Here is a 25,838-nt window from a genome sequence, read left to right as displayed (position 1 = left end):
CTGACCCGACCCGACCCGAATGCGCATTTTTCCGGGTTCAACTTCACGTTGTATTTCTTTAATATATTGAGAGTTTCCTGCAAATGCTTCAAATGGTCCTTTACTCGTAGGAACTTAACTAGCATGTCATCAATGTAAACTTCCATAGATTTCCCTATTTGTTCTTCGAACATCCGATTTACTAGGCGTTGATAAGTGGCACCAGTATTTTTTAATCCAAATGGCATTAGATTATAGCAGTAGGTACCATATTTAGTGATGAACGAAGTCTTTTCCTGATCATCCGGGTTCATCTGTATTTGGTTGTACCCGGAATAAGCATCGACCAAACTGAGGATCTCGTGGCTGGCCGTGGCATCGATTATGCGATCGATATTAAGGCAAAGGAAAAGAATCCTTGGGGCATGCTTTATTTAGATCTTTGTAATCTACACACATTCTAAGTTTGTTTCCTTTCTTAGGGACTACTACTACGTTTACTAAACATTCGGGGTATTTTACTTCACGGATGGACCTTATTTTAAGAAGCTTGGTTACCTTGTCTTTGACGAAAACATGTTTGACCTCGAACTGGGGTCTTCTTTTTGCTTCACCGGATGGAACTTCGGGTCCAAGCTTAGTTTATTGGTGGTGATTTCCGGTGGGATCCTTGTCATGTCGAGATAGGACCAAGCAAAGCAATCCATGTTAGCTATAAGAAATTGAATAAATTTTTTCCTGAGCTCGGGAGTTAACCCCGTGCCCAGGTATACCTTTCGTTCGGGCAGATGTTCGATCAGTATGACTTGCTCTAGCTCTTCTACCGTTGACTTGGTGGCGTCAGAGTCATCGGGGATTATGAAGGATCGAGGGACTCCATAGTTATCATCTTCGTCAGTCCCCTGCTTTTCTAGTTGGATCGAGGCCGGCGTCTATGATTGCTATTTGGCCTCCTGTTTTCCCTTCGAATTTGACCCCTTCGTAGATGAGAATGTCGATATCGGAATCACTTCGTCAACGGCAAATATTTCCTTTGCGGCAGGTTGCTCCCCGTAGACTGTTTTGATTCCCTTTGATGTTGGGAATTTTAGAACCTGATGAAGAGTCGAGGGCACTACTCTCATGTTGTGGATCCATGGTCTCCCGAACAAAGCGTTATACCTCATGTCGCCCTTGATCACATGGAACTTCGTCTCTTGGATGGTCCCGGCCACGTTTACCCGCAAAGTTATCTCGCCTTTAGTGGTTTCACATGCCATGTTGAATCCGTTTTTCACTCGGGCCGCGGGCACGACTTGGTCTTGTAGACCGAGTTGTTCTACGACCCTCGATCGAATGATGTTGGCCGAACTACCTGGATCAATTAACACACGTTTAACTTGAGTTTTATTCATGAGTACATATATTACCAGTGCATCGTTATGGGGCTGTATGATTCCTTCTGCGTCTTCGAAGGACAAGGTTCCTTTCGGTATGTAATCCTGAGCCCGAAATCGCTTCTCCCTTGTGATTGACACCTTAGTGCGTTTTAACATTGGCCCTTGGGGAACATCGATCCCTCCGACAATCATGTGAATAACGTATTGCGGTTCTTGCTCATTTTGTCTGTTGAACTCTCGGTTTTTGAAATGATTCTTGGCCCGATCACTTAGAAACTCCCGAAAGTGCCCTTCATTGAATAACCGGGCTACTTCTTCTCTCAACTGTCTGCAATTTTCCGTTGTATGGCCATGGGTGCCATGATATTTGCATACTTGATTGGGATTTCTCTGGGCTGGGTCGGTCTGCAGAGGTCGAGGCCATTTAGTATCCTTGATGCGATCGATGGCCGATACGATGGCGGATGCATCAACATTGAAGTTATATTCTGACAATCGCGGTGCTTCCTTAGGTCCGGTATGCCTGTTGAAACCATTCTTGCTCATGAGCCCTCGAGAGCTCTGGCTTCGATCATTTCTCCTTTCACCTCGTACGGAGTTGTGCCCAGGTCCGTTGCCCCTGCGATTTCTATTATACGGCTGATATCGATCCCTGTTCGACCTTGGTTCTCGATCAACGTCCCTTTTGGTAACGGACCCGGAAGGAGCCCCCAGCTGGTCGTCTTCGACTCTAATCTTCGATTGATATCGATTATGTACATCGGCCCAGGTAACAGTCGGGTACTCAATCAAGTTCTGCTTTAACTGTTGTGAAGCCACTGAGCTTCGTTCATTTAGTCCTTGAGTGAAAGCTTGAACGACTCAATCATCGGCGACCGGTGGTAGATCCATTCGTTCCATTTGGAATCGAGACACAAACTCTCTGAGCATCTCGTTATCTTTCTGCTTTACCTTGAAAAGGTCCGACTTCCTAGTCTCGACCTTTATGGCTCCGGCATGTGCTTTTACAAAAGAATCTGCAAGCATGGCAAAAGAATCGATAGAATTAGGTAGTAAATTATGGTACCATATCATTTCTCCCTTTGACAGGGTTTCCCCGAATTTCTTTAGTAACACGGATTCGATCTCGTCGTCCTCTAGATCATTCCCTTTAATCGCACACGTGTAAGAGATGACATGCTCGTTGGGGTCGGTCGTTCCATTATACTTAGGAATCTCGGGCATGCGGAACTTCTTGGGGATCGGTTTGGGAGCCGCGCTCAGGGGGAGGGGCTTTTGTAAGAACTTTTTGGAATCCAAACCCTTTAATATTGGTGGTGCCCCCGGGATCTGATCAACCCTAGAGTTATAAGTTTCCATCTTCTTGTCGTTTGCTTCGATCTTCTTTTCCCCCGATTCAACTCGCTTCGTTAGTTCCTCGAGCATCTTCATGATTGCGGGATCGGTCCCCGATTCATTTTCGTTCGATTTCCTCGACACCGATTCGCCCGTGAACAGCTTCCTAGGATGGCTTGGGCTCGATCCTGCTTGGTGCATGGTTCTGGTTTCGGAGTTGTGCTATCGCGGCTTGTTGAGCCTGCAATATCTCGAAGATCATTCGAAGGCTGATTCCGTCTTCTTTGCCGCCATGTATGCTCTGAGCGGCCGACCGAACATCCCTGCGGACGCTAAGCTCGGGATCGACGACCAAATTTGCATTAATGGCTACATGCGAGCTGACGTCGATCAGATCTATTGTCGGAACTCCATCGAGACCAACTGGAGGTACGCCGTTCCCTGGTGGTATGTTGTCATTTTCATCATGGTGACCGAAGTCATTGTCCACGTGTACGGGTGCTGCCTGAGAGTTCGACATGATCCTGGAATCAAAGATACTCACAAGAACAAGTATAAAATAGTGTGTGTTACGAGGGTTAGTACCAGGCATTCACTATTATCCTTAGCCCCACGGTGGGCGCCAAACTGTTTACCCAAAATACGGATAACAATTGAATTTATACGTGGCTCTAAGGATACGTGATATAACTTGGCACAAACTGAGAAAACATATAAATTGATATTTGAAATTGATTGTAGAAAGAAATAAATGCAAACCAAACGAATCGTATAGCTTTGGCCTCGAGTTAGGTCAATCTCGAACCAAATGAAGATTCTGCTAGTATATGAACAGAGTAACAAAATAATGAAAGCTAAAAGAAGGCAATGTATTGCTTTGTATTGTGTAAATGTAATCCCCCTCTACAAATGATTAGACCCCCTTTATATGGTAGGGGAGTCTTACTCTTGATATAATTCTAAATACAGTAAGGAATCTCATGATATGCTAATTAATTGGTCTCTCCTTGATATGTGCCGGAATTTCCGCCGTGATTCTCGCCTAATTGCGGATATTTCGGCTTTATGTTTTTTTGGCTCGATAAGCTTTCCTCGGTCTCGCTCGATCTCTTTCTTTCTTGGTCGGTCTCGATCTTGGGCGATCTCGATCTCGATCGGTCTCTAGGTCACGAGCTCGACAGTCAAACTTCGCATCATGGTTCGATATTACACGAGTTCGAACCTTGTCCTATTATGTTCCACTCTCGATTAGTCATACGAAGGGCAAGCTCGATTTTGACTGTATACACTTACAAAAACTTATTTCCCGCCTACTCTAATTCGAGAGATAGCGAAGGAAATCTATAAAGCTGTCTATATCATACCATTCTGGACGTTGCACCAAAAGGCTAAGAAAGACAAGACACTGAACTTCAATTTGTGAATGTTCTCTCTTCTGCCTTAAAAGCATTTGAGATTTCTATATCATACCATTCTGGACGTTGCACCAAAAGGCTAAGAAAGACAAGACACTGAACTTCAATTTGTGAATGTTCTCTCTTCTGCCTTAAAAGTTTCACCAAATGCTAGCTTGTATGGCTGGCCCTTTTTTGATGGACAAATTCCCTAGTTTGTATGCTTGAGCTTTTTAAGCCAAAGATGCTACTTTAATTGATTCTAGAGTTAATGGTACTTGGGTAGTAAATTTAGAAGGAATATGAATGATTGGCGCATGCCAAAGGAAATGCGAATTTTACAAGCTACTAGAATATTTTCAAGGCTGCAAGTTTGGTGCATACAGATTAAAACGGAAAGGTAGATCCTGAATGTTTCAAAAACTCACCAGGATTTGCCACAAATTCTGATCAATCACCAGAATTTTTGCATTGTGGCAGAAATTATGGTGATCGTCAAGATTCCTGGTGCTTCAATTCTCACCAATCACCGGCGCCCAAAATCAAAATTATTTTCACGTGCTTGGGTCAAGTAAACGAATCAAGCTTGCATGTGAGGGAGAGTGTTTAAAACCTATAACTAATAAATAAATATGTAACTTTCTAATAGTTTAAACTTTAAAGTTAAAACTATTAGATGAGATGGTCACACATTTCTAACAGTATTTTGTTTTTTAATTCAACCAAATAAATACCTGTATCAATAGAACTTGTTGGCGTTCATGTCAACATTACCGGGATAAGCTAATGAGAGAAAAATATTCTTCTTTTCTGAACTTTAAGGGTTTATTCATGCAAAAGGAAGATTGTAGAAGAGGTAAGCTTTCATGTACTAGCAGATTAAGGCTCTATTTACTTCTTTAAAAACGAAGGCTGAAGAAGCTTTATAGAACCTAGTCTAAGTACAGGCCTATGTGCATCTATACACCGTTTCTAAATCTGTGGAGGTGGTATTTATTGAGCATGTATATGTTGATAAAAAGAATCTGTGTTTACTGTTTTGTTTGAAGTGGGGAATACTTAAGGTAGAGCTTAGCTAGTTTGAGCAGTTGTTGTTGCCATATTGATGACTAGTTTCTTCTATTTTAGAGCTTCACTGCTTCTTGTCTTTTATTTTTAGTTTAGCTGTTAAGTTCTGGCTATTCTTGTATTTCAATGTATGTCTGTTCTGCGATTTGTGTCAATAGATGTATTTCTCTAGTTGATATGGATATACAAGAGGCATGAATATTTTGTGCTAGATGTGCAGTGAGCTCATGACATTGGCTTGAACTTGTAGGACGCAGTTGTTTCAGAGTTGAGGCGCATAATTGATGATGTATTTTAAAACCAAAAGAGCAATGACTGTTCTCTTAAGGACTCGGAGCCTTTCAGGAAGCAATATGCTGCCGTGCTAATACAGTTAAATGAAGTCAATGAGCAGGTATGTTTATCCTCGTATTAGAATTTAAATTTCTAAGATGCACAAAGTTTGCTATGGTATTTCGTTTGCTTTGGCAGGTTTCTTCTGCTCTGTATTGCTTGAGACAGCGGAATACCTATCAGGGAAGCGTTTCACTCACATGGCCAAGGCCAGTTATAAATTTTGTCGATCCTAGAGTTTTTAGCACTTTTGATCGGTGGACTTGTACACCGCAGGAATCAGGGTTCCTTGTCAACGAGATAATAGAAAGTTCAAAAATCAAAGCCCGACCTATGGTAGATGCAGCCGTGCAGGTACACAGTCATTCAACTGTTATTTCTGTTGGGATTATTTCTAAAAGCATCGCGTGACCCAAATCGTTTTTAAAATGATGTTTGAAAAGTTTCTAAAGATGTTATGATTAAGCATAGCATGTCAATATTTATCAGTTTCTTAGAAAAACGCATTCACATGGTTTCCAGGCCGATTTATCCCTGAGCCACATGCCAACTGTAAGATCTTTTAGCATGTGGCTATTTCACTTCTCTGTGTCAATTGATTTTAGTGCATTGATCTTGCAGCTACCTGATCCTAAGTCGAAGAATATGTCAGATAGAAACGAAGCAGAAATTCCTTCAGAACTTATCGAGTTTTTAGCCAAAATTACCCCTTTATCTTTAGGGGTAGGCTTAACTTTGTCCTCTAAATATAACCCTTAGCACTATTTGCCCTTTAAGTTTACAAAACTTGAGCACTTTTAGTCTCACTAACAGAGAATACTCACTCCCGTTAAAAACCTAACAGAGAAATAACACGTGATTTGCACGTGATGCTTAAGGGAAAGAAATACCCGCTCTTTCACCCCCTATTCAGTTGATTTCCCTCCTTTTTTAAGAGCCTCCCTTCTCCAATTCACTCATTTTATCTCTATTAAGGTAGGTAGTTTATCTCTATTACAGTAGGTAAAAAAACCCTATCATTCTTGATTACATTTCAAGTCTTTACTACTTGCGATCCCAGCAATGATTATTAGGAGCAATGGTGAAATAAACCCTAGTTATGGTGAGTGTTCTTGCTACTTGTATTTTGCAAATATTCCTTCTTAATTTATTTTTGAAATCTCCACCATTTTTACAATACTTTACTGTCTTTTGAAGTTCTATAATATTGTGGTCCTTATCTCGAATTTTATATGCCATACAAAAGGTGAACAATATAAAATAAATATTGTGTGCGTACTCATGTGAACTCCATTCTTTATTCCAACATTCAATGGTCCCAATATGCACAACTATAAATTTATTTTTTCTGCTTTTGCATAGCCTTTGTAATTGCAGTCCTTTTTCATATAGTATTGTCACACTTCCTTTTTCCCGCGGGGACAGGGGATACGGGAGTTTTTCCAATTAAAGTGACAATATTCGAAATGGGATTATTTATTTGATCAGAGTCGCCACTTGGAATAATTTATGGTGTCCCAAGTCACCGGTTTATTTTAAATTCCAAATCGAGAAAATTTGACTCTATTTATGGTCTGCGAACACAGAAGACCGGGTAAGGAATTCTGTTAACCCGAGAGAAGGTGTGAGGCACTCCCGGATTCCGTGGTTTTAGCACGGTCGCTCAACTATTATTAATTGGCCTAATTATCTGATTTATTACATGTTTGAAGCCTATTGCGCATTTTATCTTTTTGACCGCTTTTAATATTTATGGAATTTATTTGAACAAGTCGCGATGTCGTGCACTCGTTTGTTTTTGTACATATTGCGAATCGCGTCACGTGAAACGTACCCGCGATTTACGACATGCTTATTTTATTGTTGTTTGAAGTTATGGTTGGGTCACATGAAATGCACACCCGAATTGGAATTTACGTATCGTGACCATGCCACGGAAACCGTACCCATGACCACGATGATTCATTATTAATCGCGCTTAAAGAAAACTACGATGTTCATTAATTAATTTCCTAAAGCTAATTTTAGATTATTGTAAGGTCAAGAATTATGAAATTATTTGTGGAAGAATGAAGTAAATTAGTTAACGGAATAAATAGGCCAACATGTACCAATACTCTATAGCCCCAACAGATTAATGACCCAACATACTAAATCCAAATTCCATTATATCAAATCTATTATCATAATTCAGAGAACAAGACAATTAATATTAAGAAAAAAATGAACAAACTAGTCAAATTAACAAGATAAATGTATGTTATCACGCAAGAACGACTTAAACATCCACCAAACTGCTTAATAGATTTCACCAACGATTTTAACCCTCACAACTCAAAGGAATAAACCAACAGAATATTATGAAAATGAACAAGACCAAACAAAGCAACAACTAAAACAATGCTGACACGAAATAGGCATAAGCTAATCAAAAATAAACACCAAACTATAATAAGCAAAAGAAAACAAACAGAACTAAGGAAATGCCGAAAACGGACCTTTTTATAACTTTCGAAATATCAAAAAAAACATACTTCTCAGCTGGTTTACAAAGAAGATCGAGCCGATAATACCAGACCCGTTAACCAAAGACCATGCCGGAAAACACTCGAATCTCGCGGACGAACTCGAACTCTACTCGACCCAGAGAAAACCGAAACTCAAAGAGCTTTTGTAGGGCAGCGAGCTGAGGCGGGTCTTAGATGCGCTATCGAACATCGACCTCGACTCTACTATTTTCCCTCGGACAAAAGCAGACTCCACTAAGATAATAAAGGATAACTAAATTTCTGCTATGGTAAATACCAAATAGAAACAGTAGAGGTGTTGAAGTTAAAGCTTTTTCTTTAGGAGATAACTAATAGGCAAAGAGTAAATTTTAGAGAGGAGAAGAGCGGCCGCTTTTTTTCTTGTTTTTATTTTGGGTGAGGTGTGTATTTATCTTTAGGTAGGGAGAAGGGGCTTAGGGTTAAGGGATTGGGCTTGGATTTAGGAAATTGGGTTGGGTCCATGTCTTGTTGGGTTTTAATTTTGGGCTAAGAAGACTAAAATAATGTAATGTATTTATAAAAATCACTCCTAATAAACTACTAAAATAAAATTAAATATTAAAAGTAAAACTATATTTTTATATTTTTAAATGTTATAATAAAGTAAAAATAGAGAAAATAGGCTAAAGTCATGGTAAAATTAAAATACTATAAACATAAATATACTAACTGACCTTAAACTAAAAATAAAAATATTTTTGAGTTTTTTTAAATTGTAATTTGAAGTAAAAATTGATTGAAACTCTATAAAAATTAAAGTTAAGTTAAATAAATATTTTAAACACTAAAATAGCTCAAAAACGTGCCGGATCAAAAATTACGTGCTTACAGCTGCCCCTCTTTGCTTGGAAACACGAAGAGTTTTCGGAGCAAAGAACAATAAGCAACGTAATTGATTTATGACCCGACGCTTATTCAAAACGAAACAAAGACGGACAAAAGATTATGACCAAGCCCTGGTATCTGAGTTGCCTACATATCCTTGGCTTTAAAGGAATCAGGTCACGTGTAGTTCAGGGGTGAATGAAGTAATGGAGTGTGTGGAGAGGATGACAGAGTCGAGTGAGATACCGTTCCGTCGAGGTTCCGGTCCGCTGTCCTGTTATTACATCAAAAAATGAAAAAAGACTAACTAAGCCTGTCAGCTATGAGTTACAAGATTCCTATCTATAAGTCTTCCGAGGCTTGATCTTGAGGCTTGAATGGTTCTTCATGCAGACTTTTGATTTGAACCTTGCGGCTTGCTAACTGCAGGTGCTGATTCATTCTTCTACAGCTTCTTCGGATCAAGACCGGACATGCAGTGCTCGTGTATTCAGCCATGTCTTGAGCAGTTCATGTCTTTCATTGGCTTATGCATTTTGGACTCACTTCTCTTTTTTCCTTTTTCTTTTTTTTTTCTTTTATTCTGGATTGAGACTTCTTCCTTTGGTCATCTCGGAATGTCAGCTCGCATTCTTGAGGCGAGCTTCTGCTACTTCTAACTTGAATTGAATTCTTAAATGACTTCCCTCGTTCTCCAGGTGGGCGCCTGATGACCTAGAACTCGAAATAAATTCCCTCATTCTCCAGGTGGGCGCCTGCTGACTTAAAAACTTGAAATGAATTCCCTCGTTTTCCAGGTAGGCGCCTGTGCTGACTTAAAACAGAAATGAATTCCCTCATTCTCCAGGTGGGTGCCTGATATTGACTTAAAACTAAGAGCTGTCACACCTCCTTTTTCCCGCGGGGACAGGGGATAAGGGAGATTTTCCAATTAAAGTGACAATATTCGAAATGGGATTATTTATTTGATCAGAGTCGCCACTTGGAATAATTTATGGTGTCCCAAGTCACCGGTTTATTTTAAATTCCAAATCGAGAAAATTTGACTCTATTTATGGTCTGCGAACACAGAAGACCGGGTAAGGAATTCTGTTAACCCGAGAGAAGGTGTGAGGCACTCCCGGATTCCGTGGTTTTAGCACGGTCGCTCAACTATTATTAATTGGCCTAATTATCTGATTTATTACATGTTTGAAGCCTATTGCGCATTTTATCTTTTTGACCGCTTTTAATATTTATGGAATTTATTTGAACAAGTCGCGATGTCGTGCACTCGTTTGTTTTTGTACATATTGCGAATCGCGTCACGTGAAACGTACCCGCGATTTACGACATGCTTATTTTATTGTTGTTTGAAGTTATGGTTGGGTCACATGAAATGCACACCCGAATTGGAATTTACGTATCGTGACCATGCCACGGAAACCGTACCCATGACCACGATGATTCATTATTAATCGCGCTTAAAGAAAACTACGATGTTCATTAATTAATTTCCTAAAGCTAATTTTAGATTATTGTAAGGTCAAGAATTATGAAATTATTTGTGGAAGAATGAAGTAAATTAGTTAACGGAATAAATAGGCCAACATGTACCAATACTCTATAGCCCCAACAGATTAATGACCCAACATACTAAATCCAAATTCCATTATATCAAATCTATTATCATAATTCAGAGAACAAGACAATTAATATTAAGAAAAAAATGAACAAACTAGTCAAATTAACAAGATAAATGTATGTTATCACGCAAGAACGACTTAAACATCCACCAAACTGCTTAATAGATTTCACCAACGATTTTAACCCTCACAACTCAAAGGAATAAACCAACAGAATATTATGAAAATGAACAAGACCAAACAAAGCAACAACTAAAACAATGCTGACACGAAATAGGCATAAGCTAATAAAAAATAAACACCAAACTATAATAAGCAAAAGAAAACAAGCAGAACTAAGGAAATGCCGAAAACGGACCTTTTTATAACTTTCGAAATATCAAAAAAAACATACTTCTCAGCTGGTTTACAAAGAAGATCGAGCCGATAATACCAGACCCGTTAACCAAAGACCATGCCGGAAAACACTCGAATCTCGCGGACGAACTCAAACTCTACTCGACCCAGAGAAAACCGAAACTCAAAGAGCTTTTGTAGGGCAGCGAGCTGAGGCGGGTCTTAGATGCGCTATCGAACTTCGACCTCGACTCTACTATTTTCCCTCGGACAAAAGCAGACTCCACTAAGATAATAAAGGATAACTAAATTTCTGCTATGGTAAATACCAAATAGAAACAGTAGAGGTGTTGAAGTTAAAGCTTTTTCTTTAGGAGATAACTAATAGGCAAAGAGTAAATTTTAGAGAGGAGAAGAGCGGCCGCTTTTTTTCTTGTTTTTATTTTGGGTGAGGTATGTATTTATCTTTAGGTAGGGAGAAGGGGCTTAGGGTTAAGGGATTGGGCTTGGATTTAGGAAATTGGGTTGGGTCCATGTCTTGTTGGGTTTTAATTTTGGGCTAAGAAGACTAAAATAATGTAATGTATTTATAAAAATCACTCCTAATAAACTACTAAAATAAAATTAAATATTAAAAGTAAAACTATATTTTTATATTTTTAAATGTTATAATAAAGTAAAAATAGAGAAAATAGGCTAAAGTCATGGTAAAATTAAAATACTATAAACATAAATATACTAACTGACCTTAAACTAAAAATAAAAATATTTTTGAGTTTTTTTAAATTGTAATTTGAAGTAAAAATTGATTGAAACTCTATAAAAATTAAAGTTAAGTTAAATAAATATTTTAAACACTAAAATAGCTCAAAAACGTGCCGGATCAAAAATTACGTGCTTACAGCTGCCCCTCTTTGCTTGGAAACACGAAGAGTTTTCGGAGCAAAGAACAATAAGCAACGTAATTGATTTATGACCCGACGCTTATTCAAAACGAAACAAAGACGGACAAAAGATTATGACCAAGCCCTGGTATCTGAGTTGCCTACATATCCTTGGCTTTAAAGGAATCAGGTCACGTGTAGTTCAGGGGTGAATGAAGTAATGGAGTGTGTGGAGAGGATGACAGAGTCGAGTGAGATACCGTTCCGTCGAGGTTCCGGTCCGCTGTCCTGTTATTACATCAAAAAATGAAAAAAGACTAACTAAGCCTGTCAGCTATGAGTTACAAGATTCCTATCTATAAGTCTTCCGAGGCTTGATCTTGAGGCTTGAATGGTTCTTCATGCAGACTTTTGATTTGAACCTTGCGGCTTGCTAACTGCAGGTGCTGATTCATTCTTCTACAGCTTCTTCGGATCAAGACCGGACATGCAGTGCTCGTGTATTCAGCCATGTCTTGAGCAGTTCATGTCTTTCATTGGCTTATGCATTTTGGACTCACTTCTCTTTTTTCCTTTTTCTTTTTTTTTCTTTTATTCTGGATTGAGACTTCTTCCTTTGGTCATCTCGGAATGTCAGCTCGCATTCTTGAGGCGAGCTTCTGCTACTTCTAACTTGAATTGAATTCTTAAATGACTTCCCTCGTTCTCCAGGTGGGCGCCTGATGACCTAGAACTCGAAATAAATTCCCTCATTCTCCAGGTGGGCGCCTGCTGACTTAAAAACTTGAAATGAATTCCCTCGTTTTCCAGGTAGGCGCCTGTGCTGACTTAAAACAGAAATGAATTCCCTCATTCTCCAGGTGGGTGCCTGATATTGACTTAAAACTAAGAGCTGTCACACCTCCTTTTTCCCGCGGGGACAGGGGATAAGGGAGATTTTCCAATTAAAGTGACAATATTCGAAATGGGATTATTTATTTGATCAGAGTCGCCACTTGGAATAATTTATGGTGTCCCAAGTCACCGGTTTATTTTAAATTCCAAATCGAGAAAATTTGACTCTATTTATGGTCTGCGAACACAGAAGACCGGGTAAGGAATTCTGTTAACCCGAGAGAAGGTGTGAGGCACTCCCGGATTCCGTGGTTTTAGCACGGTCGCTCAACTATTATTAATTGGCCTAATTATCTGATTTATTACATGTTTGAAGCCTATTGCGCATTTTATCTTTTTGACCGCTTTTAATATTTATGGAATTTATTTGAACAAGTCGCGATGTCGTGCACTCGTTTGTTTTTGTACATATTGCGAATCGCGTCACGTGAAACGTACCCGCGATTTACGACATGCTTATTTTATTGTTGTTTGAAGTTATGGTTGGGTCACATGAAATGCACACCCGAATTGGAATTTACGTATGGTGACCATGCCACGGAAACCGTACCCATGACCACGATGATTCATTATTAATCGCGCTTAAAGAAAACTACGATGTTCATTAATTAATTTCCTAAAGCTAATTTTAGATTATTGTAAGGTCAAGAATTATGAAATTATTTGTGGAAGAATGAAGTAAATTAGTTAACGGAATAAATAGGCCAACATGTACCAATACTCTATAGCCCCAACAGATTAATGACCCAACATACTAAATCCAAATTCCATTATATCAAATCTATTATCATAATTCAGAGAACAAGACAATTAATATTAAGAAAAAAATGAACAAACTAGTCAAATTAACAAGATAAATGTATGTTATCACGCAAGAACGACTTAAACATCCACCAAACTGCTTAATAGATTTCACCAACGATTTTAACCCTCACAACTCAAAGGAATAAACCAACAGAATATTATGAAAATGAACAAGACCAAACAAAGCAACAACTAAAACAATGCTGACACGAAATAGGCATAAGCTAATAAAAAATAAACACCAAACTATAATAAGCAAAAGAAAACAAGCAGAACTAAGGAAATGCCGAAAACGGACCTTTTTATAACTTTCGAAATATCAAAAAAAACATACTTCTCAGCTGGTTTACAAAGAAGATCGAGCCGATAATACCAGACCCGTTAACCAAAGACCATGCCGGAAAACACTCGAATCTCGCGGACGAACTCAAACTCTACTCGACCCAGAGAAAACCGAAACTCAAAGAGCTTTTGTAGGGCAGCGAGCTGAGGCGGGTCTTAGATGCGCTATCGAACTTCGACCTCGACTCTACTATTTTCCCTCGGACAAAAGCAGACTCCACTAAGATAATAAAGGATAACTAAATTTCTGCTATGGTAAATACCAAATAGAAACAGTAGAGGTGTTGAAGTTAAAGCTTTTTCTTTAGGAGATAACTAATAGGCAAAGAGTAAATTTTAGAGAGGAGAAGAGCGGCCGCTTTTTTTCTTGTTTTTATTTTGGGTGAGGTATGTATTTATCTTTAGGTAGGGAGAAGGGGCTTAGGGTTAAGGGATTGGGCTTGGATTTAGGAAATTGGGTTGGGTCCATGTCTTGTTGGGTTTTAATTTTGGGCTAAGAAGACTAAAATAATGTAATGTATTTATAAAAATCACTCCTAATAAACTACTAAAATAAAATTAAATATTAAAAGTAAAACTATATTTTTATATTTTTAAATGTTATAATAAAGTAAAAATAGAGAAAATAGGCTAAAGTCATGGTAAAATTAAAATACTATAAACATAAATATACTAACTGACCTTAAACTAAAAATAAAAATATTTTTGAGTTTTTTTAAATTGTAATTTGAAGTAAAAATTGATTGAAACTCTATAAAAATTAAAGTTAAGTTAAATAAATATTTTAAACACTAAAATAGCTCAAAAACGTGCCGGATCAAAAATTACGTGCTTACAGCTGCCCCTCTTTGCTTGGAAACACGAAGAGTTTTCGGAGCAAAGAACAATAAGCAACGTAATTGATTTATGACCCGACGCTTATTCAAAGCGAAACAAAGACGGACAAAAGATTATGACCGAGCCTTGGTATCTGAGTTGCCTACATATCCTTGGCTTTAAAGGAATCAGGTCACGTGTAGTTCAGGGGTGAATGAAGTAATGGAGTGTGTGGAGAGGATGACAGAGTCGAGTGAGATACCGTTCCGTCGAGGTTCCGGTCCGCTGTCCTGTTATTACATCAAAAAATGAAAAAAGACTAACTAAGCCTGTCAGCTATGAGTTACAAGATTCCTATCTATAAGTCTTCCGAGGCTTGATCTTGAGGCTTGAATGGTTCTTCATGCAGACTTTTGATTTGAACCTTGCGGCTTGCTAACTGCAGGTGCTGATTCATTCTTCTACAGCTTCTTCGGATCAAGACCGGACATGCAGTGCTCGTGTATTCAGCCATGTCTTGAGCAGTTCATGTCTTTCATTGGCTTATGCATTTTGGACTCACTTCTCTTTTTTCCTTTTTCTTTTTTTTTTCTTTTATTCTGGATTGAGACTTCTTCCTTTGGTCATCTCGGAATGTCAGCTCGCATTCTTGAGGCGAGCTTCTGCTACTTCTAACTTGAATTGAATTCTTAAATGAATTCCCTCGTTCTCCAGGTGGGCGCCTGATGACCTAGAACTCGAAATAAATTCCCTCATTCTCCAGGTGGGCGCCTGCTGACTTAAAAACTTGAAATGAATTCCCTCGTTTTCCAGGTAGGCGCCTGTGCTGACTTAAAACAGAAATGAATTCCCTCATTCTCCAGGTGGGTGCCTGATATTGACTTAAAACTAAGAGCTGTCACACCTCCTTTTTCCCGCGGGGACAGGGGATAAGGGAGTTTTTCCAATTAAAGTGACAATATTCGAAATGGGATTATTTATTTGATCAGAGTCGCCACTTGGAATAATTTATGGTGTCCCAAGTCACCGGTTTATTTTAAATTCCAAATCGAGAAAATTTGACTCTATTTATGGTCTGCGAACACAGAAGACCGGGTAAGGAATTCTGTTAACCCGAGAGAAGGTGTGAGGCACTCCCGGATTCCGTGGTTTTAGCACGGTCGCTCAACTATTATTAATTGGCCTAATTATCTGATTTATTACATGTTTGAAGCCTATTGCGCATTTTATCTTTTTGACCGCTTTTAATATTTATGGAATTTATTTGAACAAGTCGCGATGTCGTGCACTCGTTTGTTTTTGTACATATTGCGAATCGCGTCACGTGAAACGTACCCGCGATTTACGACATGCTTATTTTATTGTTGTTTGAAGTTATGGTTGGGTCACATGAAATGCACACCCGAATTGGAATTTACGTATGGTGACCATGCCACGGAAACCGTACCCATGACCACGATGATTCATTATTAATCGCGCTTAAAGAAAACTACGATGTTCATTAATTAATTTCCTAAAGCTAATTTTAGATTATTGTAAGGTCAAGAATTATGAAATTATTTGTGGAAGAATGAAGTAAATTAGTTAACGGAATAAATAGGCCAACATGTACCAATACTCTATAGCCCCAACAGATTAATGACCCAACATACTAAATCCAAATTCCATTATATCAAATCTATTATCATAATTCAGAGAACAAGACAATTAATATTAAGAAAAAAATGAACAAACTAGTCAAATTAACAAGATAAATGTATGTTATCACGCAAGAACGACTTAAACATCCACCAAACTGCTTAATAGATTTCACCAACGATTTTAACCCTCACAACTCAAAGGAATAAACCAACAGAATATTATGAAAATGAACAAGACCAAACAAAGCAACAACTAAAACAATGCTGACACGAAATAGGCATAAGCTAATAAAAAATAAACACCAAACTATAATAAGCAAAAGAAAACAAGCAGAACTAAGGAAATGCCGAAAACGGACCTTTTTATAACTTTCGAAATATCAAAAAAAACATACTTCTCAGCTGGTTTACAAAGAAGATCGAGCCGATAATACCAGACCCGTTAACCAAAGACCATGCCGGAAAACACTCGAATCTCGCGGACGAACTCAAACTCTACTCGACCCAGAGAAAACCGAAACTCAAAGAGCTTTTGTAGGGCAGCGAGCTGAGGCGGGTCTTAGATGCGCTATCGAACTTCGACCTCGACTCTACTATTTTCCCTCGGACAAAAGCAGACTCCACTAAGATAATAAAGGATAACTAAATTTCTGCTATGGTAAATACCAAATAGAAACAGTAGAGGTGTTGAAGTTAAAGCTTTTTCTTTAGGAGATAACTAATAGGCAAAGAGTAAATTTTAGAGAGGAGAAGAGCGGCCGCTTTTTTTCTTGTTTTTATTTTGGGTGAGGTATGTATTTATCTTTAGGTAGGGAGAAGGGGCTTAGGGTTAAGGGATTGGGCTTGGATTTAGGAAATTGGGTTGGGTCCATGTCTTGTTGGGTTTTAATTTTGGGCTAAGAAGACTAAAATAATGTAATGTATTTATAAAAATCACTCCTAATAAACTACTAAAATAAAATTAAATATTAAAAGTAAAACTATATTTTTATATTTTTAAATGTTATAATAAAGTAAAAATAGAGAAAATAGGCTAAAGTCATGGTAAAATTAAAATACTATAAACATAAATATACTAACTGACCTTAAACTAAAAATAAAAATATTTTTGAGTTTTTTTAAATTGTAATTTGAAGTAAAAATTGATTGAAACTCTATAAAAATTAAAGTTAAGTTAAATAAATATTTTAAACACTAAAATAGCTCAAAAACGTGCCGGATCAAAAATTACGTGCTTACAGCTGCCCCTCTTTGCTTGGAAACACGAAGAGTTTTCGGAGCAAAGAACAATAAGCAACGTAATTGATTTATGACCCGACGCTTATTCAAAACGAAACAAAGACGGACAAAAGATTATGACCGAGCCCTGGTATCTGAGTTGCCTACATATCCTTGGCTTTAAAGGAATCAGGTCACGTGTAGTTCAGGGGTGAATGAAGTAATGGAGTGTGTGGAGAGGATGACAGAGTCGAGTGAGATACCGTTCCGTCGAGGTTCCGGTCCGCTGTCCTGTTATTACATCAAAAAATGAAAAAAGACTAACTAAGCCTGTCAGCTATGAGTTACAAGATTCCTATCTATAAGTCTTCCGAGGCTTGATCTTGAGGCTTGAATGGTTCTTCATGCAGACTTTTGATTTGAACCTTGCGGCTTGCTAACTGCAGGTGCTGATTCATTCTTCTACAGCTTCTTCGGATCAAGACCGGACATGCAGTGCTCGTGTATTCAGCCATGTCTTGAGCAGTTCATGTCTTTCATTGGCTTATGCATTTTGGACTCACTTCTCTTTTTTCCTTTTTCTTTTTTTTTTCTTTTATTCTGGATTGAGACTTCTTCCTTTGGTCATCTCGGAATGTCAGCTCGCATTCTTGAGGCGAGCTTCTGCTACTTCTAACTTGAATTGAATTCTTAAATGACTTCCCTCGTTCTCCAGGTGGGCGCCTGATGACCTAGAACTCGAAATAAATTCCCTCATTCTCCAGGTGGGCGCCTGCTGACTTAAAAACTTGAAATGAATTCCCTCGTTTTCCAGGTAGGCGCCTGTGCTGACTTAAAACAGAAATGAATTCCCTCATTCTCCAGGTGGGTGCCTGATATTGACTTAAAACTAAGAGCTGTCACACCTCCTTTTTCCCGCGGGGACAGGGGATAAGGGAGATTTTCCAATTAAAGTGACAATATTCGAAATGGGATTATTTATTTGATCAGAGTCGCCACTTGGAATAATTTATGGTGTCCCAAGTCACCGGTTTATTTTAAATTCCAAATCGAGAAAATTTGACTCTATTTATGGTCTGCGAACACAGAAGACCGGGTAAGGAATTCTGTTAACCCGAGAGAAGGTGTGAGGCACTCCCGGATTCCGTGGTTTTAGCACGGTCGCTCAACTATTATTAATTGGCCTAATTATCTGATTTATTACATGTTTGAAGCCTATTGCGCATTTTATCTTTTTGACCGCTTTTAATATTTATGGAATTTATTTGAACAAGTCGCGATGTCGTGCACTCGTTTGTTTTTGTACATATTGCGAATCGCGTCACGTGAAACGTACCCGCGATTTACGACATGCTTATTTTATTGTTGTTTGAAGTTATGGTTGGGTCACATGAAATGCACACCCGAATTGGAATTTACGTATGGTGACCATGCCACGGAAACCGTACCCATGACCACGATGATTCATTATTAATCGCGCTTAAAGAAAACTACGATGTTCATTAATTAATTTCCTAAAGCTAATTTTAGATTATTGTAAGGTCAAGAATTATGAAATTATTTGTGGAAGAATGAAGTAAATTAGTTAACGGAATAAATAGGCCAACATGTACCAATACTCTATAGCCCCAACAGATTAATGACCCAACATACTAAATCCAAATTCCATTATATCAAATCTATTATCATAATTCAGAGAACAAGACAATTAATATTAAGAAAAAAATGAACAAACTAGTCAAATTAACAAGATAAATGTATGTTATCACGCAAGAACGACTTAAACATCCACCAAACTGCTTAATAGATTTCACCAACGATTTTAACCCTCACAACTCAAAGGAATAAACCAACAGAATATTATGAAAATGAACAAGACCAAACAAAGCAACAACTAAAACAATGCTGACACGAAATAGGCATAAGCTAATAAAAAATAAACACCAAACTATAATAAGCAAAAGAAAACAAGCAGAACTAAGGAAATGCCGAAAACGGACCTTTTTATAACTTTCGAAATATCAAAAAAAACATACTTCTCAGCTGGTTTACAAAGAAGATCGAGCCGATAATACCAGACCCGTTAACCAAAGACCATGCCGGAAAACACTCGAATCTCGCGGACGAACTCAAACTCTACTCGACCCAGAGAAAACCGAAACTCAAAGAGCTTTTGTAGGGCAGCGAGCTGAGGCGGGTCTTAGATGCGCTATCGAACTTCGACCTCGACTCTACTATTTTCCCTCGGACAAAAGCAGACTCCACTAAGATAATAAAGGATAACTAAATTTCTGCTATGGTAAATACCAAATAGAAACAGTAGAGGTGTTGAAGTTAAAGCTTTTTCTTTAGGAGATAACTAATAGGCAAAGAGTAAATTTTAGAGAGGAGAAGAGCGGCCGCTTTTTTTCTTGTTTTTATTTTGGGTGAGGTATGTATTTATCTTTAGGTAGGGAGAAGGGGCTTAGGGTTAAGGGATTGGGCTTGGATTTAGGAAATTGGGTTGGGTCCATGTCTTGTTGGGTTTTAATTTTGGGCTAAGAAGACTAAAATAATGTAATGTATTTATAAAAATCACTCCTAATAAACTACTAAAATAAAATTAAATATTAAAAGTAAAACTATATTTTTATATTTTTAAATGTTATAATAAAGTAAAAATAGAGAAAATAGGCTAAAGTCATGGTAAAATTAAAATACTATAAACATAAATATACTAACTGACCTTAAACTAAAAATAAAAATATTTTTGAGTTTTTTTAAATTGTAATTTGAAGTAAAAATTGATTGAAACTCTATAAAAATTAAAGTTAAGTTAAATAAATATTTTAAACACTAAAATAGCTCAAAAACGTGCCGGATCAAAAATTACGTGCTTACAGCTGCCCCTCTTTGCTTGGAAACACGAAGAGTTTTCGGAGCAAAGAACAATAAGCAACGTAATTGATTTATGACCCGACGCTTATTCAAAGCGAAACAAAGACGGACAAAAGATTATGACCGAGCCCTGGTATCTGAGTTGCCTACATATCCTTGGCTTTAAAGGAATCAGGTCACGTGTAGTTCAGGGGTGAATGAAGTAATGGAGTGTGTGGAGAGGATGACAGAGTCGAGTGAGATACCGTTCCGTCGAGGTTCCGGTCCGCGGTCCTGTTATTACATCAAAAAATGAAAAAAGACTAACTAAGCCTGTCAGCTATGAGTTACAAGATTCCTATCTATAAGTCTTCCTAGGCTTGATCTTGAGGCTTGAATGGTTCTTCATGCAGACTTTTGATTTGAACCTTGCGGCTTGCTAACTGCAGGTGCTGATTCATTCTTCTACAGCTTCTTCGGATCAAGACCGGACATGCAGTGCTCGTGTATTCAGCCATGTCTTGAGCAGTTCATGTCTTTCATTGGCTTATGCATTTTGGACTCACTTCTCTTTTTTCCTTTTTCTTTTTTTTTTCTTTTATTCTGGATTGAGACTTCTTCCTTTGGTCATCTCGGAATGTCAGCTCGCATTCTTGAGGCGAGCTTCTGCTACTTCTAACTTGAATTGAATTCTTAAATGAATTCCCTCGTTCTCCAGGTGGGCGCCTGATGACTTAGAACTCGAAATAAATTCCCTCATTCTCCAGGTGGGCGCCTGCTGACTTAAAAACTTGAAATGAATTCCCTCGTTTTCCAGGTAGGCGCCTGTGCTGACTTAAAACAGAAATGAATTCCCTCATTCTCCAGGTGGGTGCCTGATATTGACTTAAAACTTGAAATGAATTCCCTCGTTTTCCAGGTGGGCGTCTGTTGCTAACTTAAAACTTGAAATGAATTCCCTTATTTTCCAGGTGGGCGCCTGATGACTTAAAACTGAAATAAATTCCCTCGTTTTCCAGGTGGGCACCTGATGACTTAAAAAAGAAATGAATTCCCTCATTTTTCAGGTGGGCGCCTGCTGACTTAAAACTGAAATTAATTCCCCCGTTCTCCAGGTGGGCGCCTGATGACTTAAAAACTTGAAATAAATTCTCTCGTTCTCCAGGTGGGCGCCTGATAATGACTTGAAAATTAAAACAAATTACCTCATTCTCCAGGTGGGTGCCTGATGACTTTAAAACTTTGAAATTAATTCCCCCGTTCTCCAGGTGGGCGCCTGCTGTTGACTTAACACGTGAAATGAATTCTCTCATTCTCCAGGTGGGCGCCTGCTGACTTAAAAACTTGAAATAAATTCCCTCATTCTCCAGGTGGGCGCCTGTGCTGACTTAAAACCTGAAATGAATTCCCTCGTTTTCCAGGTGGGCGCCTGCTGACCTAAAAACTTGAAATAAAATCCCTCGTTTTCCAGGTGGGTGCCTGATGTTGACTTAAAACTTGAAATAAATTCCCTCATTCTCCAGGTGGGCGTCTGCTGACTTAAAACTTGAAATTAATTCCCTCGTTCTCCAGGTGGGCGCCTGCTGACTTAAAACTTGAAATAAAATCCCTCGTTTTCCAGGTGGGTGCCTGCAACTACAACAAAACGGAAACAACAAAAGAAACTTTTTCTGCCCCAGTTTACACTAGGAAGATTTGTGAGTTATTAGCAGAACTATAAATTACCTATGTTATTGATGAAGGATGCAATGATGAGAGCAAAATTGAGGACTCGACTAGGATGTGCATCTTCTAAAGAAATAAAAATCTGAAAAACCCAAACTAGGAAGTGCATCTCCTAAATTTGAGATTGAGCTTACAGAAAACTATAAACTAAGCTTGACTAAACTAAAAACTGACCCTATTCTCCAGGCGAGACCCCTGATTTCAAGAAAACTAAAGATTGATTACTCAAGAAAACTAAAAGTTGACCTTTATTTTTTTTTCAGATTTTCTTTTTTTTTTAAAACTTATTATCCTAGGAGAAAATTCATCAGACTAGTTTTTTTTTTTTTTTTTTGGTATCTTAGGAGAAAGATTCATCAGACTAAGATACTTAGGAGAAAGATTCATCAGACTAAGACGTTTATTCTAGGAGAAAGTTCATCAGACTAGGTTTTCTATCTTAGGAGAAAGATTCATCAGACTAAGACGTTTATTCTAGGAAAAAGTTCATCAGACTAGGTTTTCTATCTTAGGAGAAAGATTTATCAGACTAAGATTTTGATCCTAGGAGAAAGTTCATCAGACTAGGTCCTTTTGTTATCTTAGGAGAAAGATTCATCAGACTAAGATTTTGATCCTAGGAGAAAGTTCATCAGACTAGGTCTTCGATCTTAGGAGAAAGATTCATCAGACTAAGACGTTTATCCTAGGAGAAAATTCATCAGACTAGGTTTTCTATCTTAGGAGAATGATTCATCAGACTAAGACTTCGAACCTAGGAGAAAGTTCATCAGACTAGGTCTTTTTTTGTTATCTTAGGAGAAAGATTCATCAGACTAAGTTTTCTATCTTAGAAGAAAGATTCATCAGACTAAGATTTTGATCCTAGGAGAAAATTCATCAAACTAGGTCTCTTTTTATTATCTTAGGAGAAAAATTCATCGGACTAAGATTTCGATCCTAGGAGAAAATTCATCAGACTAAGATTTCGATCCTAGGAGAAAATTCATCAGACTAGGTTTTCTATCTTAGGAGAAAAATTCATCAGACTAAGATTTTTATTGGGAGAAAATCCATCGGACTAGGACTTTTTATCCTAGAAGGAAAAATGTGAAGAGCAATGGCAACATTTATGCATACTAGCAAGACAGATAAAGGCAAAAATTTGAGAAACTTACCTTTTGTTGGCTCTTCTCTTTTTTTTTTTTTTTTTTTTTTGGAAACCCAAATTCCTTGCACTGCTTTGTTCCTGTTTCAAACAAAGAAAATTTTGTCAGTTTTAAAAGTGGTGGTCGGTTTGCGGCCTTGAGTCTTGGATGGCTTGACTTTGTGATCATCCAACTTTTGGAAGACTGACTGCATTGGTAGTTGGCTGCACTGCTGGGAGACTCTGTTGTTCCTTACAAGGGACCTTTACTTTCTGTATCAAACCTGATTGTTTCGCTCCCAATTCCACTTGTGTTTTGAGGCTCAATCAGCCTTATCTAAAAAAAAGAGAGATTTCTTTTCTTGGATAACCTTTTCAGATATCTTGAATGGCTTTTGCTTTTAGAGCAATTTGGTCTCTCAGGGAGAATCACAACTGGTAAGTGTGTTTTGCACAATGTGCCACTTCATAGTCCTTGTTCGGTACTACAGGGAATCCCTGATTAACCTTGAGGTTATCTTTGCTTGCTTTAGCCAAATAGGCTGACAAGAGTCTTTTGGGGGAAACCTTCGTATTGCACGAATCCTCAAGACATGTTGGCTGTAACAACTGACTGTGCTGGCCAAATTTACTTTGTGCAACTGAAAAGCTGGTAGCAGATTTTGAAATCTTTTCTTGCTTGTTTTGACAAGGACTGACTCAGAGCGAATGACACAATGATGCGAAGAAACAATATTAACAAGAAATACCCCTGTCGGGAAGGAAAGGAGGAAGATTTTTTTTTGGGGGGGCGGCAGCTAGCCTTTATGATCATGACATGCATTTTGGACTTAGCGGCCTGATCTTTCAAACTGTTCAAATCTTTCCTTTTATCATTCCTATGACATTTGAAGTCGGGCTTGTTTGTGCCAATTCTTTGCATCAGCTTAATGACTCACTTTCGACTAGTGGTGCCCCGAGGGGTTTTCATCAACAAGTCTCTCTCATTTATTCATCTCTGATTACCGTCGTCTTACAGTGCCCATGAGGGTTTTCACTAGTAAGACTCTCTCATTTTTCTTCTTTTTTTTTCTTTGTGTGAGCAACCTGACAGTGTTCTATGTCGTGTGACAACCGTTGCTCGTTGCATGCGTTTCTTGGCATTCTTGAAGGCATATCGGGAGGTCTTTATTTGGAAGGTTTTTGGATAGGGTTGGAAAGATGGGTCGGCATGGAGGCTTTAAGTAGACTCAATATGATGGGTTGTACACTTTACAACTCTTGGAATCGACTCTTTCAAAAGTGAAATAAAATCTTTGCCACAGCTTTAGATATTGGGGATTTTTGGATTTTTTTTTATTTTTTTTGAATTCTTATTTTGTTGGACCAAACCGTGTAAGGCTGCCTACGTATCCCTTTTTTAAAGGAATCAGGTCTAACGTAGTTCAAACAACTGACCTAACTATTATTTTTCATCGTTCTTTCTGCTCTCTTTTTTTTTCTTTTTTTCCGTTTTTTTTTCTTTTATTTTTTCAAAACAAGTTGCCCAACTTCTATTTTCTGGGGGTATGAGCTTTTGACTGTTCTTTTCTTCTTCTTTTTTTTTTTTTTACTTGTACTTTCTAAGAGTTGCCCCAGTTCGTACTCTTTGGGCATGGACTTTTCTTTTCATTTTTTCATTTCAATTTTTTTTTTGGACTTTTAACTCTAAACTTGATTCCAAAAGAGGGTGGTCGAAGAAAATAACACAGGCTCAAAAGGGGTAACAAAGGGTAAAGTGTTTGGGTAGCAGAAAAATGGCCTCCTAGCCTCGAGAATGCCAAACATGGTTTCCTTTCGCGATACAACATTGATGAACATGTCTGTCTTCTTGGTGTGTCGTGGTCGAAAGACACTTTCCATCCCTTAATGTCAAACTTTCCAACAAACTTCAATTAATTCTTTCCCAAACCCGATCTTCACAATAATTTGAAGGTAAAACTTACTCGAGCTTAATTCCAAAGTGTTTCGACTCTTTGTTCATCCTAAAAAATATCTTCTTCTTTTTTCGGTTATCCGATTCAAGATTAGATCAATTTTCTAAGATCTGGCCAAAAGTTCCGCATGCATGCCATGTCACTAGAACTAGCGGCGAAAGAACTAAGCATGGAATGAAACAAGGACAAACTGTATTTCACTGAATAACGGATAGAAGGATTTGACAATAAGACAAACAAACTAAAATCCGAGTTACGACCCTAAAATAACCCGGCTAATGAAAATAGCAACAAAACGAACAGAAAAGACTCACACAGACAAAATAGAGGGATAGAAGGGTTCGACTCAATAAAACAAATAAAATCTGGATCACACCCTGGAATAACCCAGGTAATAGAAAAATCATCAAAACAAGCTACCAAGATTCCTTCCTAGTGAGGAGGGAATGACTTTTCAATTGCTAAGCTTGACATTTAGCCACAAATTTGTTCATCAGAATCACCATGGCCTTCTCCAATTTCAGTCGGCAAGTTCCCGAGAGGATTCTCATACTCCATGTCACCACACATCATCCCCACAAAGTGTGCATCATCATGTGCATATAAAGGATTCTGCGTGATATTCTGGGTGTCATTATCTTGGATCACTATCAGTTTTTCCTGGATCATCCTTTCTATTTCTCTTTTCAAATCCCGACAACTTTCAACATTGTGCCCCTGGGCATTGGAATGGTATTCACACCTTTTAGAAAGGT

At 38.2% G+C, this 25,838-nt stretch overlaps 1 protein-coding gene across 5 annotated transcripts in view; it reads left to right on the top strand.

Moving 5' to 3' along the window:
• Positions 1-25,838, top strand: part of LOC107784961 (protein ALWAYS EARLY 3-like) — a 46,443-nt gene that overhangs the window by 12,852 nt on the left and 7,753 nt on the right. For 4 of the 5 annotated variants that reach the window (XM_075231282.1, XM_075231280.1, XM_075231281.1 and 1 more), the window contains exons 6-7: positions 5,406-5,549; positions 5,627-5,842. In XM_075231282.1, coding sequence (XP_075087383.1) covers positions 5,406-5,453 — 48 coding nt within the window. In that variant the 3' untranslated portion in view covers positions 5,454-5,549; positions 5,627-5,842. Of the gene's footprint in view, positions 1-5,405; positions 5,550-5,626; positions 5,843-6,109; positions 6,652-25,838 lie in introns of those variants that run through there. The other variant, XM_016606171.2, reaches the window with a different exon arrangement.

Source organism: Nicotiana tabacum, chromosome 15 (genome assembly GCF_000715075.1).
Source record: "Nicotiana tabacum cultivar K326 chromosome 15, ASM71507v2, whole genome shotgun sequence".
Taxonomy (NCBI): Eukaryota; Viridiplantae; Streptophyta; class Magnoliopsida; order Solanales; family Solanaceae; genus Nicotiana; species Nicotiana tabacum.
Note: the sequence above shows the minus strand (reverse complement) of the source record. Positions and strands in the feature narration are given on the sequence as shown.